The 23131-nt window shown below is 41.4% G+C and overlaps 3 protein-coding genes across 4 annotated transcripts; all 3 read right to left on the reverse strand.

Moving 5' to 3' along the window:
* Positions 1-1552: 1552 nt before the first annotated feature.
* On the reverse strand, positions 1553-8351 carry LOC131472156 (neuronal acetylcholine receptor subunit alpha-9-II). Its single transcript, XM_058649044.1, has 6 exons — positions 7445-8351; positions 7077-7222; positions 6020-6174; positions 5281-5461; positions 4010-4361; positions 1553-2397 (listed from the first exon to the last, which is right to left on the reverse strand). Exons 1-6 carry the CDS (start codon positions 7494-7496, stop codon positions 1619-1621), a joined length of 1665 nt encoding a protein of 554 aa, XP_058505027.1. The 5' UTR covers positions 7497-8351; the 3' UTR covers positions 1553-1618.
* A 990-nt stretch (positions 8352-9341) lies between these two features.
* ube2ka (ubiquitin-conjugating enzyme E2Ka (UBC1 homolog, yeast)) lies at positions 9342-14843 on the reverse strand. 2 transcript variants are annotated; one of them, XM_058650607.1, is made up of 7 exons: positions 14492-14843; positions 13818-13911; positions 13565-13623; positions 13370-13452; positions 12319-12418; positions 10850-10978; positions 9342-10752 (listed from the first exon to the last, which is right to left on the reverse strand). In XM_058650607.1, the coding sequence occupies exons 1-7, from the start codon at positions 14552-14554 to the stop codon at positions 10678-10680; spliced, it is 603 nt and encodes a 200-aa protein (XP_058506590.1). In that variant the 5' UTR covers positions 14555-14843; the 3' UTR covers positions 9342-10677. The 2 variants fall into 2 exon arrangements, with proteins under 2 accessions (XP_058506590.1, XP_058506591.1); XM_058650608.1 differs by lacking the exon at positions 14492-14843 and adding an exon at positions 14000-14047.
* Positions 14844-16478: 1635 nt separating this feature from the next.
* On the reverse strand, positions 16479-22700 carry klb (klotho beta). Its single transcript, XM_058650668.1, has 6 exons — positions 21505-22700; positions 19859-20372; positions 19481-19749; positions 19139-19395; positions 18034-18965; positions 16479-17630 (listed from the first exon to the last, which is right to left on the reverse strand). The coding sequence occupies exons 1-6, from the start codon at positions 22264-22266 to the stop codon at positions 17206-17208; spliced, it is 3159 nt and encodes a 1052-aa protein (XP_058506651.1). The 5' UTR covers positions 22267-22700; the 3' UTR covers positions 16479-17205.
* Between the last annotated feature and the right edge of the window lie 431 nt (positions 22701-23131).

The following is a 23131-nucleotide window of genomic DNA, read 5'->3' on the forward strand; positions in this document are numbered from 1 at the left end:
GAGTCAAACAGCAGATGTTACTTTGGTGCAGATTCCACTAGTTAACTTCAGTGCACGATTCACCAACAGAATGTGGGAAATGGACGCCCTCTACTGTAAATGTAAGGAACTGTGTTGGTAAAGATGTTTTGTGAATAGGTCTAATACTTTGTTACTGTACTTAAGTACACAATTAACATATCTGCACTTTAATTTTGTTATTTATAGTTCTAGCAACTTGCACTTTTACTCCAATACAACTCCCCTAACTATCTTTGTTACTCATTAAGTAAAATCAGAAGATCTTGAGTATCTTGCCCAAAGACACATGAGCAGGAAGACTAGCAGAGCCGGGGATCAAACTCACAACCTTTCAGTTGAGCTACCCCTCACTTATTTAATACTTTACCTTAAAACTAAAACTTAAGTACATTTTAGATCACTTTTGATACTCAAGTACAGTGAAATTACTTAAGTAGTATTATAGAAAGTACAGCACCTGGTGACACATTCAATGATCATAGACAATGAAGCTTATTTTCAGTCGACCAAATCAACCGCTGAAAAAAGTCCCCAACAAATACACCGATTACAAATCCAAGAGAATTCCTTCAACAAAAACTACATTTTCCAATTATTTTATACACAGTATATAGAGAGAGCAACATACAAGCTCAGGAAGTGGATGAATACTGATAAATGGACTAATGTGTTGGATTTGCCTTTTACTTAAATACATTCAACAAGTATTAAGGAAGTATTTAGTCAGTTGGTTTGGTTTATCACGTTTCAACTGTATAGTGTGTTTCATAAAAAGCAGAATATTTTACCCTGAATTTTTGTGGACTCGAATTAAAATGGCTCAAAACTGAACAGAGTGTGGATCCATGTATCTTTATTGTTCTGCTCTTTATTCCTTCCACAAAACACACACACACACACACACACAAACACTCACTTGATTGTCAAGTTGAAGGCATAGGGGGGTTTCAGGGGAGGTGGGTGCACATTGCGTTACATTATTGATGCTCCATATTACCTTACATCCGCCCTTGGCTGTGCTACAAACAAAGCTCGCTCATTAACCATTCACTGGCTGATTTTTAACAGAGAAAAAATGATTCGACCGATGTCATGTTTCAAGCCGAGGCGTCTGATTTCACGGCGGTGAGTAAGAACGCGTGCTGTCTCCACTGGCCATATTTTAACTTGACAGCTGCACCTTCACGTCAGAGCAATGACTGATGGGGATGAGATTAAATGGGAAGCAGAGTCAGCAAAAATGGATGTTCCAACAAAAGACTGTCACTAAAGTTTGCTTTCTCTTTTTTTTTTTTGATAAGAACGTCTTGGCATTTACTGCATATTGAGTTATCGTGGCACAGTTTGGTTTGCATTTGACGACCAACATTGTACGTGTAGGACACACATTTACTATGTGGTTAAGATAAGATGAATGTGTAGTTTGTGCCGGGGGGGGGGGGGACACAGTATAATATAGTATTATCATTTACATATAACCACAATCTACACTGTAAATAAAATAATCATTATAATACATCTTTTTTTTTAACATGCAATAGTTTTTATTTTAAAAAAAAAAAACAGATTTATAGAAATATTTAAACAATCCACAGCGTCACTGCGTGGTCGGTGCCTTGCCAATGACAAGGATGCTCATGAGGAAGACCATGATGAAGAAGATCCACATGAAGAACCTGTCCATCACCTTGGCGATCTTCTTCCACTCCGCTCCCTTAGCACACGTGGCTCTCTGCTCTCGGAAGCAGTTGGCGATGTACTCCACATTGCGCACCAGCTTGGTGTCCACACCGGGGAGGCCACTGCCGTAGCTACAGAACACGCAGGGGCCAAAGGTTACAGTGGGGCCGTGAGGTGGTGGTTTTTTGTCTTCAGGGCAGCACGGAACCTTCTGGTCGTCTTGACAGCAGTCGCCTGTAGGGATTTTACCGTTCGAGTCTCCATATTTTCCTGGTGCAAAGCCAGAGAGGTGGCTCCTCTCTTCTCTGGTAATGTGGTGCTGGGCTTTCACTCTGGGGTGGTGCTGTGGTTTGAGGGTCTGGGGCCTGGGGTATTTCTGACTCTGATGACCGCCGTGGTTATTGTGGCTCCCTGGTTTTCCATTTGCGTGAGCGTGGGAGCTGACATGATGGGGACGGGGATCATCCTGGGGCGAGTGGAAGGATGAAGAGGAGGAGGAGGAAGTGGAGGAGGCAGTGGCACAGTTCTCGCCCACCTCATAAACAAAGAAAATCTTGGACATGTAGTCAATAATGAGGACTTTTGCCCAGTGGGGGACTGGTTTGGCCTCAGCACCACAGAAGTGAATGTTCATGATGAAGATGGTGAGAGCTGTGGAGGCTGTGACCATGGTCATAGTGGCAATGTAGTATTTCCCTGTGTGACGGACAAAGAAGGGGTTTTATTTTAGGTTACACTTTGTCAATATGGGTCTTATAATGTCTGTGTTCTACAGAGAAAGAGAAAGAGAAGTGGAAAAGGAACTATATTGTAGTGTTTTATCAGTAAAGTAAGAATGTTTGTCATCAATATCAATTCTATTTGTTATTTTTATCAATTTCCAAAATGAAAAACAATCTAGCACAAGTCATCTGAAACTGAAACAGCTGTGTGGGAGGCTCAAAACGTGGTGAGGAGCAGCCAGACTCTGCTACCAAGGTGACGTTGTGGAAATCAGTTTCATATCACAGGTCACATACATCATGGCGAGACTGAGTACAGCAAAGACTTCAAAGATGTGCTGTTCAAGCGATTTTTGAAAAACCACAAAGAAACGTCGAGGACTGTAGGCCAAGGAAACTTCATGCTTACTTCCCTTGGAAGTTGGAAGATGTCCAGCAGTGACATTGGCTCAGAACAGGCAGAAACCTGTGGGACCAGAGAAGTCTGGACAGAAGTGATTTTCCTGGAACAACTGCAGCCAAAAACAAAAAGAACTGGGGTGCAGAAAAATGGCGGCAGGTGCTCTGGATTGAAATCTGAAATATTTGGCTGAAGCAATGGCAGTTTGTCCGCCTTAGGGCTGGAGAGCAGCACAATAATGACCGTCCGTTAGGGGTTTGGTGTGGATCAATGATGAGAAACACAAGCATCTACTTATCCATCATAAAATACCATGAGACTACACATGCAGTCAAGAACTGTCTTCAGCATAAAGAAGAACAAGGCGTCCTGGAAGTGATGGTATGGCCGCACAGGGCCCTGATCTCAACATTGTCTGGGATTATACTGACGAGACAGAAGGATTTAATCCAGCCTACATGCGCAGATGATCTGTGGTTAATTCTCCAAGAACTTCCTGACAAGTTCCTTCAAAAACTGTGTACAAATGTACCTATACCACAAGAATGTATGCTGTTCTGAGGGCAAAGGGTGGTCAGGCCAAATATTGATTTGTATTGTTGAGCTCACTCTGCATTGTGTAAATTGATAACAAAAAAAAAAAAAAAATAGAATACATACAGACGTGCATACAACAAGACCTAGAAATTTAGCTAGGAATGGAAATAAAACTACAAAAAGATTGCGAAAAGGAAATAGTAATAGAAAATGGAAAAAAAGGACTATAAATGGAACACAAAAAGAAATTGAATGAACATAGTGAACTCATGAACTCAATGAACTCATTCCCATAAAGATAATATTGACGTGTTAAAGGTTAAATCTTTACTACTTTATGCTGAGGGTGATGAATAAATGGATAAATATGAGACAAATAACCATTTTGACTGGATTAATGCTCTGTTTGGAAAAGTTAATAATAATTTTACATTATTGCAAACCATCCTGAGAGGGATGTTATTCAAACCACAGATATCAGGAGGTCATCAGCTCATTAAATGTGTGTCATAAGGGAACCATTAATGTCTGAATATAGTCCTTGTGATTTCACTGAGTGATCTTAGTTTGGACCAAAGTAAAATTAGGTTGTATCAAGGCGTAAGACACAGGTTTGCAAAACTATTATGCTCAGACAACACAGTCTCACCTATAAGAGGCACACTCTCCGACGGAGGCATGCTCTCAGCAACCATGAGCTGAAACACAGTGAGAGCCAGGAGAACCGTCACTCCAAGGGAAACCTTCTCCCCGGAGTCTGCAGGCAGGTAGAAACCCAAAGGAGCCAAGAAGGAGATGAGGAAGCAGGGGAGGAGGAGGTTGAAAATGTAGAAGGAGGAGCGGCGCTGCAGGAGCACGGTGTACGTGATGTCTGGATATGGGTCAGAGCAACATCCATACATGATGACGTTCTTGGTGGCCGGCATCCCGTGGCATTCCCACTCCACGTTTTCCACAAAATCGGAGAGGTCGCCGCTGTCCATGCCCATAATGATGTCGACCTGGAGTTAAAGGGGGTCACAGACAGATATCTTTCAAGGACAAATGTGTGCTGGAGCAGGGAAACAACTAAAACATGCAGGGCAGTGGGTCCCCAGGACCAGGATTGAGACACCCCGGAGGAAATGACCGAGCAAGTTGTGTGAATGCTATTATAGTTATGTGACAGGGGAGAGAAAGCAGTGAATGTAAATACGCTGCATGAATGTGTAAATGGCAAAACTGTATCGTCGAGACTAGAAAACTCCCGACCCTTACTGGTAACACGTCACATTAAAATTCAGTAACACACTGAAATATGTGTGTGCAACATAATGGAAGATGGATTTGCAACTTTATCAAAATGGTAAATTGCCTTTCTATGTAAAACACATTATTGTTATTGCAAGGTACTGCTAGGTGTAACTCATTTATCATTCAAAGGTTCACTGGGTTTCCTTCCTCCAGGAATCTGGCCTTCCATGAGGGACACTGACCAATCACAGGACATTTCGGAGACAGAGACATTTTGACCACTTTGTGTACAGGTCACTGCAGTGGATACAGTTAGCAGTTGTTGCCTTACAGCAGAAAGAACCAGGTTTGCAACCCGGTCTGACCGAGGGCCTTTCTTTGTGGAATTTGCATATTCTCTCTGATTGATTGCAAGTGTGAATGTGAGAGTGAATAGTTGTCTACAAGTCAAGTGTGCGACTTGCTCTGCACCCTGCTCTATGTCAGCTGACTGGCTCCGGCTGCCCCCCGACCCCTCATGTGGATAATAAAGCGGGAGACAATGAACAAACCAAACCTACAACAGCTTTAACCTCCACAGCCAGTGATTCAGACCATTATTATCAACAATGTAAATTGAGGTCTTTTTCTCCTCCACAACATGCCCTGGCTATAAATACAGAGTGTGGATTTAGTATTTCTCCATACCTGGTTCCCATTATAGGTCCAGGACCCAAAAGTCAGGTTGCACTCCTGGCTGTCAAAGGGAAAGTAGGAAACATCCACCACACAGGAGCTCTTGGTGATGGCAGGAGCGTCCCAGGTCAGCTCTCCGTTGTAGCGCAGTTTCACGTTGGTGTCCATTGGCCCCGAGAAGTCATCGTCAGCTCTGGAGGAGGAATATAGAGACACACTAACAAAGGCTGTCACCATGTATGACATCGAGTCGGCAGCAGGACTCTCTTTAAATACAGCAGGCGACCTGGAGGTTTAAGCTGATTTTTAAAATTTACTGTTTTAGATGCACACACACAAACTGTCTGTCTGAAATAGAATGTATCATTATTATTATTATTATTATTGTTATTATTATTATTATTATTATTATTGTTGTTGTTATTATTATCCATATACTGGATATTCAGTGTATATATAACTTTAATAATTGTTTATTGCATGTTACGCATGATAGTTGATTGACAGAAACTATGATAAAAGGAGGCAACTTTTGAAAAAGTCTATAACAGTATTATAATATTAATAATAATAATAATGATGATGATGATTGTAATAATAATAATAATAATGATGATAATAATAATAATAAACTCACTATTCAGTATATGTGGAGTGTAGTATGTGTATGATTTACAGACTTTTGAACCACAACATTATGATAGTGGAGAAACTGTGTGTGCAGGGGCGTGTGTGTGACGTACGGGCGTACTTGTTATAGAGGACGAGGTCGGGCCTCCACACCAGGCTGCTGGGGATGTTGATGGCGTCCAGTCCATCATAGTCCTCTTTATTCCACTTCAAGTACGCATCGTGCCACGTCTGCCTGATCCACAGGTAGGCAATCAGCACCTGGTTCCTCTCATCCTTCACACACACACACACACACACACACACACACACAGTCACAAATGAGAAAACACATTTGCAGATGAAGTGAAGATCCTCTTTCTCATTTCTCTGCAGCTCATTAACTCCCTGTGAGCATGACATGGACTGATACTCCTCAGATTATTGCAACTGCTGAAACCCAGACCTGCCTGTCAATATCAGATGGATTAGCAGGGCGACTGCCGGACGGGGGTGATTGGCAGAGGTTCTGGTATCGCTGCCGAACCAAAGAAAACATAACCACTTTGAGTAACAGGATACCCTGAACACACACACACACACACACACACACACACTAACATGACAGGCTGACATCGATTGACAACATGGTCAACAACAGGGACGTTCCATTGAGCGGGGAAGTTGTTTTGTCCATCCAAAGTGCTGCAGAGCAGACACATCATTAAACTTAATCAGGAAACATAAGGCGGATGATGAGTAACAGTAGGCCGAGCCTGTCCTGAAGAAGATCTGACTGCTATTCAAACAACACACACACACATACACACATAAAGTACAAATCTACCACTGTTACAATTTAAATTCAATTCAAATACAATTCATTTTCAATGACTTGGATCACACTTCTATGAAAACCTTTATCATCAATCTAATTATGTTCCTGAATACACATTGTTTTTTTTAATGATAAATGAATCTGCAGATGTATTAAAAATATATGTGAAAGACCATTTACTATCATTACCATTTCTTCCATTTAAAAAAAACAAAACAAAAAAAACAATTTGGCAAAGGATGTTTTTTTTAGTTGTAGATGATGCTGTCCACGGATTTATTTTGATAAATAAAGATTTTATTATAGTAAAAACACAGTCGTACATGTAAGTATAAGCTGTTGCTGATGCGTTGTTACTCACCATGTCTTTGATCTGAGACAGAGTGATCTGTAAGGTGACGTTCAGAGCTCTGTCCGTGTCCTCCACAGGCCGCAGGGCGCTGGAGTAGTTCTCCATCAAATCCTTCAAGAGCTTAGTGGCATAGTGACCCTCAGCAGAGTGAACCGCTGCAAAGAGAGAGAGAGCAACATGTGCTCATCAGTCTTTTACAGGTTAATGACAAAATAACCACACCATTACCTCTGCAATCAGTCTGTTTTGTGTGCATTTAATTCTTATATTTTAGTTTCTTTTCAAACCATTGAGACACATTTTAGTTTCCAAAATAAAGGCACAATCTTCCTCTCTGATTATCAACAGCACAAGCAAGACTTCCAAGTCCAACTCACCTTCAGGAAGCAGCATCATCGCCAGGCAGATTATTGAGATCATCTTGATCATTCCGACAAACCCTCAAGACGAAATTTTCTGGGGGGTAAAAGGAGGTGGGAGCACAAATCCGACAATCCTGGCTCTCATCCCCTAACTGAATTACATGATGCCCGTTCAACCCCAGTTGAACTCACTGCGCCGTCTCGGGCCAGCTCTTACCGCTTGGCAGGGGAGGAAGTTTGTCTGCTGACTGAGACATGGAATAAAACTCCAGCTATCACATAGCAGCGGCAGACGGAGAGTAACAGGATGCCCGATAATCACCGCCTCACCACACACTGGGCTATTCACCTGTCAATCTAACTCCTGCTGCCAGGTGGGCTGATAGTCTGCTCTTACAACACACTGCCAATACCAGGGGGTGAGGTGGTCATTAATAAAAAAAACTGTTAAAAATGTGGATGTATTCGATAATAATTATATTATCTTATATAAGTGATCACACAAGCTACAGTGATCGACGTCATTTTATCATCAATTTACAGTTGATTATCTGTGTAATAATATTGATGCATCAATAAAGTAAAGGTACAGAATAAAAGATTCAGTTGTGTACAACAAAATTTAAATTAAAGGTGCCGTAATTCAACATGAAATAAAATTTCATTAGTCGGCTATTTACTTTGATGCTTTGATTTTAACTGAATAAATTAACGACCTAATTTGTGACAGCCACTTTTTCAGCATTTTATCAGATTTCAGGAGTTGGAATTAGTCACTGTGGCCTTGGCCAAATCGAATTACGTATGTTAAGTAATAAAAATCCAGCGGGCTTACTGTGCGTCGTGTGGATTGTCCATTAAAAAAGACCATACATGTACATAGCTAGTGTCAAAGGAGCACTGAAGAAACTAGTGAAATGATATAAACCCTAAAAAAAACAAAGCCCTACCACATAAAATTCCTTTAGGAATATTTAGTTACATTATCATTATAATAAATAAAAATATTTTAAAAGGCCAACGCTGTAATAATGCAAAAAGTTCATTTACAATAGGCAGGGCTTTGTTTTTTTTCCATTTCATATACAGTCCTCTTCTCTGGGATGCTCCTGAGTGTAGACACAGATACACCAGCATCAAATGGAATTAGGGTTTGGGTTGTTTTTTTTGGAGGACCTGAGGCTGGACCAGTGTGCAGAGTTACACCTCGCACTGCGGCTGATTAACAAACATAAGCGCATCCACTGGCAGCCTCTCTCCCGTGAGGTGCCAATGTGGATGCTGGAATTTAATGTCCAGATTACTGGCAGAGTTTCCTGGAGAGGTTGAGCATAACGCGGCATGCTACCAAGCAGGCCATCTGTTACACTGCTCATCCTCATTTTCCCCTCATCATACACAAGGTTATATAAACATTATGTCAAGTTGTTTCATTCATTCCATCCTTGCTGAGGCTCTAACTGCAGTTAGGAACTTCAGAAACAGAAGTGCAACATTTACATTGGTGTAAATGTCTGAAGTACGATTGTACAAACGGGCAAACTCCAGTACATGTAATCCATTCACCAGTTCTTCTGTACGCACATTCTTCATCTAAATTGGCTTGCTTGCTCTATTTTCACTGGCAGCATAATTCCCTGTAGGCTCACACTACTTTTTATTCAAATGCATGCACAGTTTAACAAGCTCATAAACATGCACTGGATCCCAGACTTCATCAATACATCATTATGTGACTGAAATTAAAACCGAGACTGACCATCATGTACTCGCAATACTGAGGGTGACATTAATGCCGCCATGTGGTTTTTAGATGTTGCTTTGATCTGTTGTATTTAAAAGAGTCCAATTACTCCAGCCGACAACTAGTATCGCAACAAAGACGGATGTTTGCAACACAGAAAGGACACGGTGTAGATTAATGGTTTAATTTACACAGACTTTAATATCTTTATTTACAGATGAATCATTTTGACATAATTATCTGTTGTCGTAGTTAAGGGGATGCAATATTTTTTTCAAACTTGTTTGGCTATTTCTGTCCAGACTTGTGACGGGTTGTATTACTGCGGAGCATGTTTTGAGTTTTCTGTTTGTTTAGTTTTCTCTCGATTTAAAAACAGGAATCCAAATGTATTCCTGTAGGAAGCCAAGATCAAATTATTTTGTTTTAAAAACTGTGGTGAAAGGGACCGGTGGAGTAAGCCATGAGCAGAGCAGGCGTGGGGGGGTAGGAACTGGGTTCTGCTGTGGGAGCTTTGGGTTCAACAGACAACTGAAGTGGAGGGGGAAAAAAAAAAGGTTGTGTGAGTACGTCTACACCTCAGGTACACTGCTTTACAGAACAGGGAACAAGAAGAATATCACATTTGCTACCTGGTGTGTTGCATTTACTTAACAACAGTCTTATATGAATGTCCATATATTAGTTTACAGTACCCTAAAAAAAAAAAAAAAAAATGAAAATAAAAAAAAAATACATGCTACAGATAATGCAGTATAAAGATTCTGAAAACTGTCCAAAAATGTCACCTTACTCCTAAACACCGAGTGTTAATAGTTAAACGCCAAGTGTTTGTAAGAGTGAGCGAGACTGATTGGTGATGTTGGACACAGTGCAAGAAATTTCCAGTACAGGTAGCAAGTGAAAAGTCCAGGACTCTGCTTATCCCCCGTTGAGAAAACAAAAACACAAAGTGCGTAAAAATCGGTCCAAAAGAGCCTCCCTGAATGGCTTGACTCTTTTCCTACAAAGGTTTTCACAAATTAAAGTACAGTGCATAGGCAACGATAAGCTGCTGACAGCCGCTTCTTGGACACAGCCAGAAAAGCTGGGAGACTGACGGGCAGTGGGTTGAGGGTCTTAAGTCTGGCATTTGCTTCAAGGGGGGGCCGGATGGGGTTGGACTTTTGATTGCAGTACTGGGTGGAATGTTGCATGAATTTTAAGAAACCAGACATAAGAGCTCACAGCACGACTATTTGGAGTGTGTGTTTTACAGCAGTTATGATGAGAGGAGGGAGGAGGGATGCCACACGGATGGAAGAGAAAGGGGGTGGGAAAAGAGTGGAAAGAGGAGTCCACTGTGAAACAGAGGGTGCAACAGAGGGAGAGATTCCTTCAGACAGCTGGTATTTTGGAGGAGAGATGGTGTATGTGTGTGGGTGTATGTGTGTGTGTGTGTATGTGTGTGTGTGAGAGGTGAGGAGATGAGGATCAAGAGGAGGATGAAGGTGGGTGTCGTGACTCAGTTACTGAGCAGTAGCTCTGTCGCCGTCTCCACATCCCAGGATTTCGATGACAATGCCACTATTACTGCATTCTGGGGAGGAAAAACAAACGCAGTCAGTACCATGGTTTAATTCTGCAGAGGAATTCAGTGAATTTTGGGGGGGGAAAAAAAGTTAAGTTATAGTTACTTTTTCAAAGCCCATGGCACAGAGTTTGTCTATTTTGCATTTGTACTCCAGACTGGAAACAGGAGCTCCTGCATAGACGTGAGACCAGAGCCTCGCTGTCTGTTTGAACATCTCTGGATTCTGCTTATACTGTGAACATGTGTGGAAAAATAACAAGTACATTTATGGGAAGGGGGTTGAGGAACACCTTCTACTTTTTTCTACTTAGTTTTGATTAGGTTGTACAGATTTTCTTATGTTTGGTTGATAATTGTCAGAACATTTTGCGACATTACTTGTTGATGATGAAGATTGAAATAATTTTTCAAGCAAAAAAAAAAAAGCTTCTCAAATGGGGGTACTTTGTGTTTTTGTATAACTGTCGCCGGAAGATATAATATTAGACTCCGGAAAGATGAGCTTTGAAAACAAACAAATAACTGATCGGCTAAATGTTAAAAGTCGATTAACAAAGAATGAAAATACACTTTATACACTGTTCAGACTCTGTTTTAACAGGTGGTATGGCGAAGACGCAAGGAGCTGAGTTGGAGAAAGTGGACCGGTCTGAGAAAAAGAGAGGGCAGGCAGGGTGAAGTGGATGAAGACAAGTGTGACGTGTGACAGAAGGACAGCAGCAAAAGTGAAAGGGAAGGTCTTCAACGAAAATGGAGACGGTGGCATTGTCTAAAAGACTGGAGGTTTCAGAGCTGAAGATGCTGAGATTTTCGTTGGGAGTGACCAGGATGGACAGAATTCGAAATTAGCATATTTGAAGGACAGCTCAAGTTGAACAGTTTGGAAATAAAGTAAAAGAAGTCAAGGTTGAGATGGTTGCACAGAGAAGGTGCATAGATGTTGTGAAGGAGGACATGATGACAGTAAGTGTAACAGAAGACACAAGGATAGAGCAAAATGGAGGCAAATGATCTTCTGTGGCGACCCCTAAGGGGAAAAGCTGACAGAAGAAGCCGCGGTTTTTAACAGTTCTCTCCAGGTCAGACAATCAGAGACACTTGACTCAACTGATTGCAATTATCTCAGTACTGCACTGCCAAGTTTTCTGCTCTCACACTTTGTTTGTATGGTTGCAATTTAATGCTGGTTTATTTTTGCCCATCACCATAAACTAAAAATACTTCATTTATTTCAATATATAATATATATATTATTATATAATAAAACTGTAATACTTACTAAATATTAACAATAATAAATGTTATTTACATATTTTTTCTTGACTGTCGCAACTCTTTCTGTCCATTATTACATTATCATGTTTTAATATGTATATATATACCGTTTTTTTTCCTTTGTTTTTTTTCCCTTTGTGGGTGTCAGACGGGACCCTCCAGTAGATGGCACGCTAGGCAACCACCAATATGACCTATTCCTAGAGCTGGCTCTGACCATGAGGATGATAATAATACAATAACTACCATGTACCTTAAATAATGAAGTATTTCATCAAAAAAAAAATGCACACTCACCTGATTGGCTACTACTGCGTCTTGTGGGTCATCTGGTTCTGCAGCTGCCAATAAGGCCTGTAGTGACAAGAGGACTGTCCTCAGAGTCATAGCTGCCGCCCTGAAGGGAAACACACAAACATATGTGTCATTGTTTAGAACAACACCAAAATAAGTGAAACTTTGCTTACTGTGACCACCTCTGACCTGTGATGCATTTGTTGCATATTACACTGCATAGCTTTTAATATAAATAAATGTGTTTAAACCTATCAGCTCTGCACGACTCTCTCCATGTTTCACAGTATAGCAGTGTTGAACTGTATGTCACCGGCTTATATTTGTCACACTGCGCACACAAAGTAATTAGTTTTACATCAAGACTGGCAGAGGCAGGGAAAAAGCACACCAACACATTGTGCTTGCAAAGCAAGACGACTGCAACTGGTTGGAGTATGGCTGAAGAATCACTTCTAGGTCATGTAGAGACATCAGCGTCTTGATAATTACTTAAAATCCTTCAGATTGCCAAGAGTTACACACTACAGCTTTAATAACAATGGGGTTATCTTTGACAATGAATATCTTAAGCTGGGGACACACTGTGTGAGGGTAACAGTAAAACATGTTTGAATTTTTAGCCAGCTCTGGAAGCTACTGATTCCTGTCCCAACTGCAAACACATATTGACAACAACCAACGAAAAAGAGTAGTTGGGACATAGCAAATGGCATCAGAAGACGGAGACGACACGAAGTAGCGGGAAAAATCAAAACAAAGATGCAGATGTTTGTTTACCCTTTAGACTGTCTCTCTCGTAAACACGGTCACTCTCAAGGGAGAGTTTGATGTGTTGTTGAATGTGTGACCCCCAGTCTTTGAGTCGTCTCTGCTGAAACTAGTCTGTTAAGTGTGTATTTGAAGTATTTTCAAAACAACTGTGAAAGTTGTATAGCGTGTCCCCAGCTTTAAAGTTACATGTATGGAACATTGGATATACTGGTAATTTGAACACTATGATGGATATATGGTGGATAAAGAATAATGAGAATGCCAGCCCACATTCACTTACCACTGGTCTTTGAGAATGTCCAGACATATTGCACCTGTAACTGAGCTGATGTTGGGATGCCAGATCTTTGTGATAAACCGCACCTGAGAGATTTGATGAAAGCAAAACAGAGATAATTAAATGCAAAAAACAGTAATAGAAACTTTCAGAGGGTACGGTACTCTTCACAAAACAGTAACAGCAAAGATCCCTTACCTTGGGTGGATTGAATGGATACGTCTCTGGAATTTTAATTTCTAGTTGATATCTACCCCCTGAAAGAAATGAGAAATATCAGCAAGATCACAACTGTGCAATTTCAAGCAAGCAGCAAACTAAGATGTTACATGTTTTCAATTGTAGGATTATGGATTAACAACTATAAAAAATAATGGGTGAGGCCCTTAAACAGATACAGTCAAGGACGCCCAATATCACATAACAGAATTGAGCAATCATGAGCCCTCACCTTCATATGGTGTGTCAGGTGGCCCTGCTATCTCTCCTTTAAGTTCTGTGAAATTCTCGTCAACCAGATCCATTTTTATCTGGTTTTTGCTCGTCTGAAAGAAGGGGGAAAGGGACGTTTACTTCAGCAGACAGACACACTGCAGAGTGTTTGGGCTGCAGCTTCATGTTAAAACTTCAGCCCTGTCTATGCAGCATTAGTTGAGCTCCCACTCGCAGCATTAGCCAAAGTTGACCTGAACTTGTTGCACACTTCTCTTGTGTCTCGGCAGCGTTAATGACGGATGGTAGGAGTCCACACACAGAGCCAGGACACATGAAAAGTACAGCCTCAGTCAATCACCAAAACTATATCTGCTAGAGCTAGCGCAGCTAGCTGTGACCACAGAAGGCATGGTAAGCTAGCCAGTAACGTTACATTAGCAATGTAGACTCAGTTAATTTTAACTAACTGCTTTGGAGCGAACATTAATGTTTGGCTGTCACTTCCCTTAGTGGCATATTAATCGCTGGCGGGATAAACTGGACACACTGTCACAGTCTAGTACAGTTAGCTAAAGCTAGCAGCAGCTCGGTGATTAGCTAGCTGACAGGTGAGCCAGCGACGCGTCACACGTTCAGCTGTTAGCCACAAAAAGAAAACAAACACGTATACAAGAATACACGGCAACCCACCTCTTCACTTTTGAGGACCTCTTTGAATTCCCGTTTTATCCTCTGAACTGCGATGTTGGCCATGGTTCCCCCGTGTTCCCGTCCCGGTTGGGGCCTCGCCGCCGTCCGACCTGACTAACGGTGTGTAAGCTAGCGTCTTTTGCCCCGAGCTCTGCACTTTTTTGGACACAACCTAAAAAGATAATAACTTTAAAGTCGTGAACCGTCAGTGCCGTTAGTCCAGGTTAGTCCAGGGAATTATGGTATTTATTTGGCAAACAAAAATAGCTCAACATGCATCTGTCATCTCAAATGTGTAGCACGATGGTTGGTGGTAGTGACAACATTTTAATACCAAACTGCATGCAGTCTGGAGGAGAGAAGGTCATGTGATCTGCACTGCCACCGTAAACGCCTCCTCTCATTGGTCTTTCTGTTCATGAATAATAATAAGCGAACGCGGATGCTGCTGAAAAACAAGGTAATTCTAAATCACCTGTTAAAGGTCCAACATTGATGGGCAGAAATGATAGCTCACTTTAAATTATAATAATTTGGTTTTCATTGCCTCAGAATATTTTTTGATATAAAGTAAGTGAGAGAGGCAAGGTTGAGATGGTTTGGCCATGTGCAGAGGAGTGATAGTGATTATACTGGCTGGAGATGCCAGGCTGGATGAAAAGAGGAAGACCACAGAGAAGGTTCACAGATGTTGTGGAGGAGGACATGTGGACTGTTGGTGTCACAGAAGAGGAAACATGGGATAGGGCAAGATGGAGGCAGATGAGGCAACTCCTAAAGGGAGAAGCCAAAATAAGAACATATATATTGTAATCATGGGCCTTGCTGTACAGAGGCCACCATGTTTCTTTGCTATACTGCTGTATCACCATTAGATGTCACATATTCTCTCACTATGGACCTTTCTCGACAAAATAAAAGAGATCTGTAAGGTCATATTACTGCTTTCCTCCTTTCTTTGCTTTGCTGTTGGTGGTTCGGGTATTTTACAACATTTTCCATCCGTGAAGTTGAAATACTGCCACCTTCATCTTTTTTCCTTTATTAAAAGCTGTCTATGGTAATCTGCAACCTCATCATCAGGCAAAACTGGTTACTGGTTACTGCCCACTGCGGCTTTAAGTTCAAAGGCAAGAGCAAGGGGGGAACAAAGGAGTTGAGACAGTGCATAATAGAAAGGTGGGTTAAATAAGGAATATAAAGGGACATCATTTATAGAGCTGAAATGATTAATCGAAGAACCGATATTAAACGATTACTAAATTAATCGACAACTATTTTGATAATCGATTAATCGGTTTGAAGCTTTTTTCATGATTAAAACAAGATTTCTGATTGTTTAAGCTTCTTAAATATGAATATTTTCTTAATTTCTTTGCTCTGGATAACAAATTAATCATTAAAAGTCAATCATTTTGGTTTGTGGACAAAACAAGACATTTGAGAACATATATTTCCAGGTTTGACGAAACACTGATAAACATTTTTTATGGTTTTCTGATATTTTATGGACCAAACGATTAATCGAGATATTAATCAAAAGAGTAACCGATTACGAAAATAATCGTTAGTTGCAGCTCCAATCATTTATGTCCAGGACTGCAAAGGGGACATTTGAAAGTAAACAAGAGAAGATAAGGGAACTATGTTAGAGAAGTGTAAGGATGGGAGGAGGGTGGGATCTTTGAAAGAGAGAAAGAATCCAGAAGGATTAAGGAATGAGTATGAGGATAAATGAATAAGGTTGAGAATGAAGGACAACTTTGATCTGTGATAAAGAGACTGAGGAGATGAGAGGGCAGTTGGGTTGAGAACATGAGCTACACTGAAACATTTTGAACTGCGCACAAGAGCTTTGAATAGCGATGAAGGTGTGATGAAGAACGTTGATGAGCCTGCCGCAAATCATTAGAGTCAGTCATTAGTGACCAGAAAAAACCCTGCAAAAAGAATATCACATTTAAAAAATTTAATTTAAGCCAGTGACTCAAAGTGATGCATCTTTATTCAAAGTTCACTTTCACTAAAGCAACAATTATGACATTTTCTGGAATGCAGAATTATTTCAACATCTATGATGCTATGATCATTTCTCACTGGAAACATAAGCATTTTATTTACTTTTCATATCTATCCATCCATCCATCCAGGGAACTACATTTTATATTGAAATTACCTCTAAGTTGACGCTAGGGGGCGTTATTGTTCCATGGAAATAGACACTGTGGTATACACATTCAATATCACGTTTGGTTGAAGTTGACACTTTTTCTTTCAAAAATGTCCACGATTATATCTGAGCTAAACTTATATCATTTGAAATATGTCAAAGTCCCACTTTGCCCTGTATAATATTCACTGACTTACTTTATTACAACACATTATAATGAGTGACGTTTTCAAAACAAAGTCAACATTATTATTACTATATTTCCTCTTCATTGTAAACCTCAATTAAAAAGTTTAGAATCTTGTGTTTTGAAAAAAAAAAAAAAGGACAAGATGTAGAATTCAGTGATTCTATTGTCATGACACGATCTTCTCAACGTCAAATAGCTTACTTAATTCCCCTTCTCATTATACATAACCTGATATTTCTGTAAAATTATTAAGACACTTTCTATTGACAGTGATTCTGGGTAAAATGATTACACAACAAGCACTGACGAACCCTAGACCTGAGCTACACACAGTTTGTACTGAATCAAGCTCTTCTACAGTTGGCGCTTAGCAACAGGTGGACATAAGCATTCAGGCACTCCGTCCCTTCTCCTCCTCCTGTTCGTCCTTCTGCGACCTCTTCTTTGGTTTCTCTTGTGGACGATGACAAAGATGACAAGTGCCACAAACATGACAGCTGTTATCAGGAGGCAGCCTCCAAATATCAACATTGCTTTGTTCTTGAACATCCATTCACACATAGAGCATTGTTGATACAGCTGCTCACTGAACCCGCAGGTCTGCGTGGTGTTGTCCACGGGGAAACCACCATGAGAGATAATTTCTCTGTAGACAGCAACAGAATCCTTGGCCTTAGATAGGTGTTGGGTTGAGGTGAAAAGCCCAAACTGGGAGACGTGTCGATCTTGTAGTTTCCACATGTAGAAGCCCTGTAGGTTGACTCCATCTACTTGGTGAGCTGAAAAAAAAGAGAGATTAGGGTTAGAGCAGCTAATCTACTCATCTCATTCAATTGAAACAATATGCACATATGATGCTTCTACGATCAGACCTTAAGTCAACATGTGCAAATACATGGGAGCCATAAAGGTCAAAGTATGAACACCACAACGCTGATATGGTCCGTTGCTGTACTCTTTTTATGGTATGTGTGGTTTATTTAGTTTTATAATAGGAAGTAATATGGTCATAAATTCCGGACTGACTGAGGAGATGAAGTCTTACATAGTCATATGTAAGTCATACAGTATCTTCAACACTGCAGTTGGCCATTTTGTTTCCACTGATACACATTTTACAACAAATTCTGGGTCGAAAACATATTGGCAGACCAACGGAGATGACATGTACAGTATATCCACCTTTGAGAGCTTCTTGCATGTAACTCCTGAGGTAGTGTTGCCTGAGTTTGTCCTCAACAGGAGCCTGATCATCAATTCCACTCGCTGTCACAATGATAGGTAGAGCCCCTCCATATCTCTGGTTCACCCAGTTCAGGAGCTTTCTCAGGCCCTGGGGTACAATAGCTTGCTTCAGACTGGATGAGGGCCAGGTGGGGTCAGAAAGGGTCAGACAGCCATGATCAGGAGGCTGCTTCTGTTGGGAATTTCCCTGTGTTTGAAGATATGGAGACACCAATCGGGTGGTGAAATGGTTCAGTGCAACAAAACTCAAAGCACCTCTCAACTCCTCCTTTTCACTTTCATTAAAACTAGGCAAAGGAGTTCCAGGGAGTCCCATTACTTGAGCTCTCTCCTCTAGGTATGTCTGCATTTCTTCCGAGTAGCCCCCCTTGCTATTCTTCCCCTCATGTCTTGTTCCCAGTAATGGGTCTAGGAAGCGACCCAGTTCAAATAATAGGAATCTCTGTACAGCTGCTATATGTGAGTCCAGGAAGGGGTTGGCAGGTTCAGCCCAGTCAGCATGTAGTGCAAGTGATACCAGTGCTTTCTGTTGATGAAAGTGTTCACGCTCATATAATCTCCAAGCTTTTGCGTGAGCCAGAAGAAGATTATGGGCTGCTTGATGCTTCTCTCTCCCATTGGAATAAACATCTACAAGTCTGTTTGGTTCGTTGATGGTGATCCAGTATTGAACCCAGGGCCCCAACTGCTGGTAGCATAGCGCTGCATATTCCTGAAAAGCTTCAACTGTGCTGCGGTTGAGCCAACCTCCAGAGGCATGCAGTTGCCCTGGCAATCCCAGATTTGGAGCTCTGTGTGTGGGGTAATAGAGAATTACCACAGCCTCCAGGTTCAGTTTCTTGAGCTCAGTCAGGACACATCGGTAGTACCTGGTAATAACAATGCAAAACAAAGTGGAACATTAGGAATTACTTTCCTACACATATAGCTACTCAAATAAGATGGCAGCTATCATTATTTCATCAACATTTGGAGTCTAGATCTTGGGAAATCCAAAATAATGACAGTATGTATTTGTTTGTGTTGTTTTTTTTTTTTTTACCTCAGAGCCTCAGTGTTAATATTCGAGAGGTCACCATGGGGTAAAATCAGAGACCAGTTTAAGGCAAAGCAGTAGTGAGATGCTCCAGTAGATGCAAACAAGCGAAGATGAGCATGGATGGTCAAATAGTCAGTGCACTGAGCCGGTCTTGTGTGGAGCTTCACCCCTGGGATGGGATGTAACAATCTATCCCCCGTCAAGTTCCAGCTATATAAATGAGGGTCAGTAAACTGTGGTGAGAAAGGATAGAAGTGGACCTACAAAAAAGACAGAAGAATATCAGAGTGAATGTAGCCAATATTTAGCTTTTTCGTGTGCAATATCAACCTCTCGTCTTCTCACCTGTAGAGTCGACTCAGCAATACCCCAGTGAAAGTCACAAGGGAAACGACCATTGACCTCTCCGGAGGCTTCATCTTTAAGGAAACCATTGTCAGCAACAAGACGCTGGTAGTACAGAGCGGAGGTCTTAGGGGTCCTGGTTCGGTTTGGTTCAGTGAAGTCGATATAGAAAAGACCTCGCCTTACAGTGTAGCCATAATTCCACTCAAATCCATCCACCAATGACCAGGCAACGTAGCCAAACACCTGCACACCATCAAACTTAATAGCTGTGAAAAGTCAGTAATATTAGAGATAAATAAATGGAACATATTGCATTTGTTTCAAGATTATTTCTATTCTTTATCTTAATAGTTGTCTCCAGTCGTTTCATCTCACCTCGCAGAACCTGATTGATGAAACTCTTCATCAGATAGATGGCCACTGTGTCCTCTGTTCCTATGCTTGCTTCAGAGAACCAGCCTGCCTCAGCCACAAGCACCCTTGGATCCCCATACTCCAGCTTTATCCAGCTCAAAATGCGCCTCAGGTCTGGGGTCACAGACTGCCCAAACTGGATCAGATTCCGGCCTAGACGGAAGTTGTTGGGCCCGAAGGACAGAGCGAAGAAGTCAGCTGTTTTCTGGACCCAGAGCTTCTCCTCGGGGGTGAAGGTGGGCAGGAGGGCGCCATGTTTGGTTCTGAGAGAGACTGGATAGTCCCCATCTCCAAAGATGGGATTGGCAAACCAGCCAAGTACAGCCTCTATTGACTGTTGGCAAAAGTCTACATTGGCAGCTGTGGCTCGGCCTTTTTGGGGCTCTACCCAGTGCGATCCCAGAACAATAGATATTTTACCCTTCTGAGTCGGGCGGAAGTGACTGTTGTAGGTGTGCCATGCTTTGGCGTGTGCCTGGAAGTCACAGCAGATGCAACATATTATAACTATGCAATGCAAAAAAATTGTGAACATTAAAATAGGCCAATTTCACTAATCTTCTCTTAGAAGATTCTCGTCTTGTTGATTGTTTATTTAATGTCTGTTGATTGTTGATTGTTTATTGTTGATTGTTTATTTATGTTTATTTATGTAACTGCCTGTTTTGCACCGTGGGTCTGAGAGGACTGCCATTTCATCTGTGCTGTATGTCGTACATATAGTACATTTGACAAATAAAACTACTTGACTACTTGACATTTAGCCATGCAACAGTAGAAGGGATATACTGATATAGATAACAAATAAATTGAAGGTTGAACTCCATTCAGCTGGTTCAGTTTCAGTTTCCTGGTGCTGTTCATGCTGGCTCACTGTCACACTGTAATGGTGTTATGGGACAAAAGTTTTGTAAATTTTAACATCATTAAAAAATAATTTAAAAAAATAGAATTTTATAATACAATATAATATATTGTTTTCATTTAATTTAGTAAAAGATGTATTTCTCCTAAACCAAAAAATAATAACTTTTTCAGGAGGAAGGTAGTTGTGAAAGTGTTCAGTAGAGTACAAGTTAACGTGTCCTCCTTTCATCTGCTGCAGTTACTTAATCTGCTAGACTTTGACTGCATAAACACAATGATTATTAATGAAGCATATCTCCATGACTTCTTGCCACAAACCACTTCTCTCACAAGACACAAAAGTGCTGATTTGGTGGACTTTGACCTCAAAGTCTCTTTAAGTGTTTGCTGATGAGAAGTCTGTCAAAACAAAACATGGTCAGGTACTTTTTGAAAACCGTATTAGTCAGCAATAAGACTTTGTACTGGCTGCACCAGTCCAACTGTACAGTATGATACAATTAAAAAAATGTTATGTGTAAATAGCTTACTTCAAGTAGATTGCAAGAAATTATGAGAGCAGCGGCGCTATTATGTTTGATTTGCTGTCTTATGACTGCAAGGTGATTTGGAGGATACAAATATTCTTTGACCACCATAAACTGATAAAAGTTGCAGAAGTTCAAAGTTTATAGATGGCCCTCATTATTCAATATTCAAGCCCTGGTGGACTTCCATTTTACTGAGCCGGTCTAACTTACCCTGATCAGGTTGTGAGCCACAATAAGCGAGACAGAGAGACCCCCTGTTTCTCCAGGAGCATGTACACCAGTACCATACCCCTGTACAGCAACCAGGTATGGATTATGCATTGTGATCCAGTACCTAACCTGGCTCCCAAATGTGTGGAAACAGAAGGCAGCGTACTCCTGAAACATTCCCACCAGTGTGTCGTTTTTCCAGCCTCCATATTGCTCTTGAAGGACCTGTGGCAGGTCCCAGTGATGGAGAGTGACAATGGGCTCGATGTTTTTTTCCTGGAGCTTCTTTATGACGCGGGTATAATGCTCCACAGCTGCTCTATTAGGCTGACTCCTGGCATTGCCATCGGAAAAGAGCCTGGGCCACGAAAGAGAGAAGGAGTACGATCTTACACCAAGCAACTCCAGAGCCTTCACATCTTCTTCCCAGCGAGTGTAGCTGTCACTAACCACACTGGCTGCCTCAGTCGCCAAACTATCACTGGCAGATGAGTTGATGAAATGGTCCCAGATGGACCGTCCTTTCCCCTCCTGGTCCCAGGCTCCTTCGGTCTGGAAGGCAGATGTCCCTGCACCCCAGAGGAATTCTAAAGGAAAGGTGTCATGGAGGAAAGACTGGGCCTCTATGGTGTCCATCTTGGGCTGCTGCCAAACATTTCTGCCCTCCCCAGGAGAATAGGCTGCCTTGTTGCAACCACAAGCCCAGAACAGGGTGCACAGTAAGAGCCACTGAAGTGAAGGAGGAGACGGGTGGTTCAGCATACTGAAGAAGTCCACCTTGTTTTTAAAGCTCCATTTGAAGGGGGTAACTGGTGTCAGTCAAACTGGCTGTTCTGATCAGTGACATAAATCCTCTCGTGAATGACAAAAGATCCATAATGGTGGTAAAGAAAGGAGCGAAATGATCACGACCAGATGCAGGATCCATCTGACAACCTGCTCGGACTTCTTTATCTCTCCCTCGCTGTACTTGTGCTCCCACAGCCCCTCCCCATCACATAATGTTCACACATACAACAGCTGACTCATATCCACGCAAGCTTGTATTACTACACGTCTCTACGGTTTTCCGGCGAATTATTTCCACCTGCGACTCCAAAACGACTGTAACATTCTTCAATTAGAATGCACCGTCGTTCAATGTCAGCAAAAAAGAAGTGACAGTAGACTTAAATTGTGAACACACACACACACACACACTGAACTGGCTGTTGGTTGCTGTAAAGAAAGACCTTGAGTCAATAATTAGCTTGTACTCTGATCTTATCTCCGTAAGAGTAGATCCCATAAAGATTCTATGTCCGCATTTGAGTTAGGCAATTTTCTTCTTACAGTAGGAGATCATGAGCTCCAGATATATTAAGGATATTTATTTATTTCCAAAAATAGGAGCGTCAATACAATGTATTGAAGCCTAATGGGGGGGAAAAAACAAGCTATTATGTGTTGTATCATAGCCCAAAGCTGTGAAGCATATCCACAGGGGTTTTTCCAAGATTTGATCAAAACACACCAGGTGAGATCAATCTCACCAGCTCATAACACCTTATTCAATTGAGCTCCACTTGCTATGTGAGTAACAGTCCTCAGGCCAAGGAAAAAAGCAGAAGTGCTACGCTGAGTGTGT

This window comes from Solea solea, chromosome 14, assembly GCF_958295425.1.
Source record: "Solea solea chromosome 14, fSolSol10.1, whole genome shotgun sequence".
Classification (NCBI taxonomy): domain Eukaryota; kingdom Metazoa; phylum Chordata; class Actinopteri; order Pleuronectiformes; family Soleidae; genus Solea; species Solea solea.